An 8,431-nucleotide genomic window follows, 5' to 3' on the forward strand; every position below is an offset into this window, starting at 1 on the left:
ACATATTTTTAATTAATTTTTACTAAGGGATGGTTCTCAGCAACTAAACAATATTAATTTCTTTTGTCCATAGTTTTCAGAAACATCAGTGACCTGGAAATACGGTAAAAAGTAGTTGGATACTCTTTAATTAATACAAACCAGCGCTTCCCTGGTGGCTCAGCAGTAAAGAATACAGCTGCCAACGCAGGAGACACAGATTTGATCCCGGATCTGGGAGGATTCCACCTGATGTGGAGCAGCTAGGCCCACGCACCATAACTGCTGAGCTTGTGCTCTAGAGCCGGAGAGCCGCAACTACTGAGCGAAAATGCTGCAACTACTGAAGCTCACGCACTCCAGAGCACATGGGCTGTGCAATAAGAGAAGCCATGTACAATGAGAAGCCCGCACACAGCAACTAGAAAGTAGCCCCATGTGCCACAACTAGAGAAAAGCCTACAGAGCACAAAGAGCCAGCACAGTCATAAACAGACAAAAAAAAATTTTTTAAGCACAAATGCACATTAAAAACATAAGTTTCAAGTTATCCCATGCAACCACTAAGATTTTTTCATAAAATATAAATCATTTTAGAAAAAGCAAATCAAAATCACTGTTTATTTATACCATATACCAAAAAATAGATCATAAAGATTTAACCAATCTTGATTATGATTTATTGCTGTTTAAAATCATAATTCTTAAAATATTTTGCATCATCCTCTCTATGTTCCATTCAAATGAATAGAAACTATGGATGGCTAAGAAATGATTCAAAAAGAAAAGGCAAAAAGTCAGACAATCCAAATGAAAAATGGGCAGAAGACCTTAATAGACATTTCTTCACGAAGACATACAAATGGCCAGTAGGCACATGAAAGGATGCTCAACATCACTAATTATCAAAGAAATGCAAAGAAAAACTACAGTGAGGTACCACCCACCTTACACCAGTCAGAATGACCATCATTAAAGTCTACAAATAACAAATGCTGGAGAGGGTGTGGGGAAAGGGCAACCCTCCCACACTGTTAGTGGGAATGTAAGTTGATGTTGCCACTATGTGAAACAGTATGGAGGTTCCTCAGAAAACTAAAAATAGAGCTACCATATGATCCGGCAATCCCATCCCTAGGCATATATACCTGGAAAAAACTGTAATTCAAAAAGATACATGCACCTCTATGTTCACAGCAGCACTATTCACAACAGCCAAGACATGGAAACAAACTAAATGTCTAAATAAAAGGGGTGTGTGTAGAGTACAGAATACTTCTCTGCCATAAAAAGGAACGACATAATGCCATTTGCAGCAACACGGATGTGACTAGAGATTATCATACTAAATGAAGGAAGTCAGAAAGAGAAAGACATATACCATATGGTATCGCTTATATGTTGAATCTAATATGTGGCACAACTGAGTCTATCTATGAACCAGAATGATAGACACAGAGAACAGGTTTGTGGTTGCCAAGAGGGAAGGGGGGAGGGAGAGGGAATGGCTGGGAGTTCTGGGGTAGAAGATGCAAACTATTACCCTTAGAAAGGACAAGCAACAAGGTCCTACTGTATAGCACAGGGAAACGTATCAAATGTGGGTTAAACCATAATGGAAAAGAACATTTAAAAAAAGAATGCATGTCTGTGTGTAACTGAGTCACTTTGCTGTACAGCAGAAATTAATACAACACTGTTAGCCAACTATACTTCAGTTAAAAAAGAAAAGGTTCATTACCTCAAAAAGGTGTAAGCAAATGCAGAGAATACACACATTAACAGGGGTTTTAAAGGGAGGCAGAGGTAAGTTTCAGAGATTATTTTAAAGGTTACACTAAGTATTAGAAAAACTATTTACTTATCAATATGAAAGTCATATTAGCACATAATGGACATGCTAATAATTATAAAATTCAGTTACTGGCACCGACTCCAGACCATTTTCTTCTCTTCATACAAGAAAAGTCATTACAATCCCACAACAGTAACTGAAGGCATTGCGAATCTGAAGCCTACATCTAGTATGGAAACATTTCAATAATTGACAATGACATGATGGTGTGATGCATCAAAATTCTATGTTAAGACAGCAGGAGAAGATTCCAAATTTTTATCTTTTCCTCAAATTTGCATGCTCACTTTTAACGTCCAACATGCATTTTCTAAGCCTGATCAGTAGTCTCTCATAAATTTGTAGTGAGCATTAGTGAACTATAGGAAAATGTGCCAAGCCATGTAAAAGCGATCACATTATCAACACTACACACAGCAGGACTTTAAGGTTTTACATTCCTTTACCCTTCTTACCTTAGGAATCCCAGTTGATGTTGGAGGGAGAAATGAATGTTCACACTGCTCTAGGTACTTCTCTGAGTTTGTTTTTCCAAACAGGAGAGTAACAACAAAACCCCTGAAAGAAATTTAATTATAGATACAAAACAAAATTTCATTACAATTTAACATATATTTTTCTGATTTAATAGACGGCTTATCATGCACTAAAAAGTCAGTTTGTGACTTTGGCAAGGCAAGGAATCGACAGGCTTTGTTAAGTTTTGAAGTTTAAAAACACCATAAACATTTTGTGAATTTATACAATAATGCCTTTCCAAGTTTTCATTCAATATTATTTCATAAGAATCTCAGGCAACATTTTCAAACTTTAGGATAATAAGCCTTCATTAATTAAGCAGGCAAGCTAATAACCAAGGATAAAGACAAATGAGATGTATTTCTATAGGTCTGTTAACTAATTAGAGAGAGAAAGAGAACTTGCCACTAGGAATATAAACAAAGGCTATACAGAAAAAAGATGATCCAATTTATAATTCATTTGAAATAAGTCTGGAATTTAAAAAGAAACATAAATATATCCCAAAAAGCTATTTTTAAAACAATGATGGAGTCAAAGTAAGACAAATACTGGTTTAGACCTACTTTAAGTGTTGATTAAATGCTATCAGCATTTCCTACATTTAAAACTGACCAAACAAACTGAAGCACTACTGAGTGGACAGGAAATCCATAAACGAAAATTAAATTTTAACTTTATAATGATTTATAGTAATCTTACAATGATTGGAAGAGTACAGTGACAAGAGGAGAAAGTGAAAAATTAAACATAGTCAGCCTCAGCTACTGAAAAGCAGTTTCAAGGTCCTCTGCTTTTTGTGGCTATCCGCTACCTTACTGCTCTTCAGCACAGGGAGGCGCGTGAAGAAACAGATACACTCAAGTCAATTTATGTCCTCAAGTCTGTCTCTTTTTTAAAAGTCTGGCCACAGAATTATAAGTAAATTTCACATATCTGTGTTGTATCAAACATTATTACTAAGAATCAAGTTGGTCTTGTATTTCAGTTTTACCTAGACACAATAAAATGCTTATATTACGTTAACAATGTATTTCTAAAAACATTATCATAAACCAGACTGATAAAATGTGCACCTCTGCCCACAGTGTGACAGTAGAAAGAAAGCTAAGAACAGCCTGATCTTAGAACCTAATTCATAGCTTCAGCCTTGAGGTTTAAGAAAAAGCAGGTGCTATAGAAAACTGCATGACCAAACATAACGGAATGCCATTAAATAATCCACACTGGTATTTAAAGTATCCTAAAATAACAATCCAAAAGGAAAAAAGAAAAAACATCAAAGGTTTTCTTTACATTACAAAATAAGTAATTAGCTTTGACTATAAGCACAATGTATACATTATCAACACTGTATACAGGTAAATTGCAGAACTCAAAAACTTAAGTCTGACTAGCCAAAACCACCCCCAATTAAAAAAACACCTGGTAGCTTCCATAAGAAAATGTATTAATCCTCTTCTGACTTGCATGTTAAGTAGGCAAAAGAACAAAAACATACTCTTAAAATTTAATGAGAAAAAAATTAGTAAAACTCAGATGACTTTCAGTTATATTATTTTACTTATATACTTTATTTTATATAGTAATTATTTTACTTTATATATACAAAAGCCTGCTTTTGCTTTTAAAATTCATAAGGCATTAAACTATATAAAGCTACATTAAAGAAAGGACCATCGTTCTGCATAAGGAGAGCCAAAATAAGAAAGATTTTTGACTCAGGAATTATGATACTCATTGACTATAACTGAGTAACCTGGGAATGCTTAATTAACTGATCCTGAGATGATTTGGGAATGCCTATTAATATATAAATTGAAGTCCCCTTACTGTGGCAGCAAGCTTCAGTGAGATAATTTGGAACGGAATAACAGATCAATTTACGACATAAAACGAACTTGGAATTTCAGATCCTTTCATGTGCCTTAATGTTTAATCCAGAGTTTTTAGTGGTTCTTCTACAGCCTATCTATATCTCGCTTTATCTAAAAAATTTCACGGAACTTCAACAAAAGTATTTAAAAATTTTACAGAACACCAAAAATAAAAAATTCTTAACTTTTCAAATTATACAAAAAAGTTTATATCACCATAAAATAAATTTTATTTTTTAATATAACTACCCCTATTGCTGATACAAATCATAACTATTGATACTTTTATTTCTTTAGGTATCTTAATTTTACTATTTTTAACTTTGGTAAAAATAACAGCATTCACAAAGCATACTGCCATTTCTCATGGTCACGCTTTTTTTCTTACTGCAGTATCACGGTCATGTTTCCATTCTGAACCACTGAACATGACATAAACTATAAAAGTATCATTGAGAATACTTACCCACCCACAAAGCAGAGGATATAAAATGCCAAATAAAATATTACAAAGGGTCCAAATGTTATTAGAGAAAGGACAATGCCAAGGCTTCCCCATCCCCATATGGATAGACTGGTCTGAAACAAAGCAGGAAAAAAATCTTTTTAATAAATAAATAACTTTCCACAGGAACTAGAAAAGAACCAACAAAACTTTTTCATAGTTTATATTTTTTTCCTTTTAAGCATTTCACAGTACTGTTTCAATAATTTTAAAAATATTTACTTCTGACAGTGCATTACTGGAAATTTATCTCCAACAATATATCAAATCTATAAGTAGAAATAAATTCATAGTGTATCAGCAGTGTTTTAAAAAATCCACTGGGAAAATAAACGAATAAGAAAAAGTTATATAAACTCTTGAATGATATACTGGAATGAGAATAAAGTACTTATAATAAAAATGTTTACATATTTATATATGCAACAGCAAGTATAAAAGGTACAGATTTTACTTGTGTAGAATACTCTTTTTTAAAACTATAGCATGAGACTTTTTAAAAATTAAAATTTCAAGGTATGAAATCTACCTTTCACTGAAAACTGATATTTTTCTTTTGCTCAAATTGTGTGTGTAGATTTGTAAAATTGTAATTGCACAACTTACAGTTACCAAAATTTACCATAAGTACAACAAAACATCTCTAAAAATTTTCCATCTTTATAAACAAATCCTATTTTATTTAGAAATACTCTGTTTTATCTATTAAAAACACTCATTTTGTTGAAGGCAAACTGGATTCTAGCAATTTATTATGAGTAAATAAATGTATTCAGTTCAACAAGTTCCTACATCCATTTGCCTTGTACTGTGAGGTATACAAAGGATGTATTTGTCCCACTCCTGCCATCAAGGAGCACAGAGAAGAATGTCTTACAGGAATGAAACAATTAGACACTGAACCAAAAGAAAATAATAGAAAGCAACAGAAACCAAAAGAAAATAATAGAAAATATGCTAAACTGAACAAAATTAATGACCAAAAAAACTACGGAACAGACAATAAGTACTACGGATTATGAGAGAAAGTTTTACTTATTTATTCATTCACCAGTCATTGACTGCTTCCTCTGTGCTCTAAGTTCAAAGTGCTGGGGCTATCACAAGGCATAAGACATTCTAAGTAGGGAAGAACAACAAGCACACTCTCATGAATTTACATACCTTCATAAGTTTACATTCCAGAAGAAAAAAAAGACAAAGAAATAAATATATTTAGTGAAAGAGGAGAGTGAAAAAGCTAGCTTAAAACTCAACATTCACAGAATTAAGATCACAGCATCCGGTCCCATGACTTTATGGCAAATAGAAGGGGAAAAGGAGAAAACAGTGACAAATTTTATTTTATTGGGCTCCAAAATCACTGCAGACAGTGACTGCAGCCATGGAATTAAAAGACGCTTGCTCCCTGGAAGGAAAGCTATGATAAACCTAGACAGCATATCAGAGACATCACTTGGCTAACAAAGGTCTGTATAGTCAAAGCTATGGTTTTTCCAGTAGTGTACAAATGAGAGTTGAAACATAAAGAAGGCTGAGGGCCAAAGAATTAATATTTTCAAATTCTGGTGCTGGAGAAGACTCTTGAGAGTCCTCTGGACTTCAAGGAGATTAAACCAGTCAATCCTAAGGGAAATCAACCCTGAATATTCACTGAAAGGACTGATGCTGAAGCTCCAATACCTTGGTCACCTGATGCGAAGAGCCGACTCGCAGGAAAAGACCCCGATGCTGGGAAAGATTGAGGGCAGGAGGAAAAGGGGGCAACAGAGGATGAGATGGTTGAATGGCATCGCCAACTCAATGAACATGAGTTTCAGCAAGCTTCTGGAGTTGGTGATGGACAGGGAAGCCTGGTTAACTGCAGTTCACAGGACTGCAAACAGTCAGACACAGCTCAGTGAATAAACAACAAAATTAGTGTCAGATGGGGATGAAGGCTATGGAGGAAAATAAATTATGACTGGTCTAAGAAGTTTTCAATGATTAACACATGAACAGAATCTTGGATAAGATTTAAGGAGAATTTATAATAGTGAGTCTTCCTATCCCCAAATAGTACCTTTCCCTTTATTCATATCTTCTTTTATATCCCTCAGTAAAGGGCTTTTTTATTTTTTCTTCTACAAATGAACTATACAACTCTACTTCATTAATATTTTTATATTTTTCCCTCAACCTGGCCACTCATCTTTTTAACCAGACAACAATGCCTGCTGATGAAGTTTCTACTCTGCCTTCCTGATCAGCTCCTTGAATCAGCTGGGGATACCACTGTACCTACAGAAGTGGTCTTCCCTGACCTTTTTTTTTTTTCTGTCAAAATTCATTTTTATATATAGAAAATAAAGACTTATTCCAGTTGTTATACTTGAAGTTGCTAATAAAAATTTTTTAATCACTAGTTAATAATCCTATTTTAACTAAAACAATGAAACTGTGGCTTTAAAAAAACGTATTTAGCATCATTTGCTTATAGGCCTTTCAGACTTTGTTCTTAAAGTTCCTGAAACTTTCCTGTCTGTAAAGTACAGGAACTGCTAAGCTACACAAGGAACCCTCTCTGGGTCAACCAACAAGAAGGTTAAGCAGTCAATAAACATTCAGCCTGGTGATGTGGACTGTACAAGATCCCATCCTCTCCACTCCAGCTCAGGAGGGACCTGCCTCCACACACTAAGCTACGAAGAGCCCCACCATTAGTAGCTGGAAAGACCAGTTTTAACAGCAAGTCACAGTAAATCTCTGGCACAGAGGCTACTGTCTTTAATATCCTGTAATTTTAGGAAATTCTGTAAACAGCTTAGATTTAGTCCAATTTATTCTGAAATGAAACCCACTTATTAATAAGGTTAAACTACTCTGCTAGGGTATGTGTCTGCTGGTTTAGTATCCTTACAGAATATAAAAATATAATCCATGTAGGTAAATCATAGTCTTAAAGTATACTTAGAATACAGCATTATTTAAACCGAAGTCTAACAAAATCTCTACAAATAGAAGCAGCTAATGGAACCAAAACCAAAGCTACGACAAAGGAGGCTCTCTCACTTGCAGCTGTGTCGCTTAGAGAACTGAGAGCCACTCAAGGGTGGAGGCAGCACCTTCAGACAATTTCAATCAGGACCAGAAATCAGCACTCTTCAGAAAAGCCCACAGAAGTGTTCCAAAGACTCTTATGCAAAAGAATGTCAAATTTTCTGCATCAGTGAGTAGTAGTGCCCATCAGAACTTCCTAATAACTCAAAGACAAAGGCAAGTCCAACTTGATCAGATGTCAAAGGAACGGAAGGCGGACTATCAGGTCGCCCTCACAGCTTCTGCTGGCTTTTTACTATATGCTGTTCACCAATGTGGGTCAGGTGGACTTCTGTAAGAGAAGTGTTTGGTGGCCAGGACTTCTTTGGGGCATTTCTTCCTAACTGGAATACACAACAGATAAGGAAGAGGGGTTCTCGGGTAATGCTAGTAGTAAAGAACACACCTGCCAAAGCAAGAGTCAAAAGACACAGGTTCGATCCCTGGGTCAGGAAGATCCTCTGGAGGAGGAAACGGCAATCCACTCCAGTATTCTTGCCTGGAAGATCGCATGGACAGAGGAACTGGGGGGCGGCTACAGAACATAGGGCTGCAAAGAGTCAGATACGACTGAAGCGAGCACAGCACAAGGAATAGGGGAGGTAATACCCGGAAGCT

General features: G+C 35.5%; 1 protein-coding gene across 4 annotated transcripts in view; it reads right to left on the bottom strand.

Annotated features, from left to right (window-relative positions):
• SNX13 (sorting nexin 13) overlaps positions 1–8,431 on the bottom strand; it is a 148,460-nt gene that overhangs the window by 93,674 nt on the left and 46,355 nt on the right. For 3 of the 4 annotated variants that reach the window (XM_069587605.1, XM_069587607.1, XM_069587604.1), the window contains exons 2-3: positions 4,697–4,809; positions 2,290–2,392 (exon numbers count right to left, since the gene is read on the bottom strand). In XM_069587605.1, coding sequence (XP_069443706.1) covers positions 2,290–2,392; positions 4,697–4,809 — 216 coding nt within the window. The remainder of the gene's footprint in view (positions 1–2,289; positions 2,393–4,696; positions 4,810–8,431) is intronic. The other variant, XM_069587608.1, reaches the window with a different exon arrangement.

The sequence above is a fragment of the Ovis canadensis genome, chromosome 4 (assembly GCF_042477335.2).
Source record: "Ovis canadensis isolate MfBH-ARS-UI-01 breed Bighorn chromosome 4, ARS-UI_OviCan_v2, whole genome shotgun sequence".
Taxonomy (NCBI): Eukaryota; Metazoa; Chordata; class Mammalia; order Artiodactyla; family Bovidae; genus Ovis; species Ovis canadensis.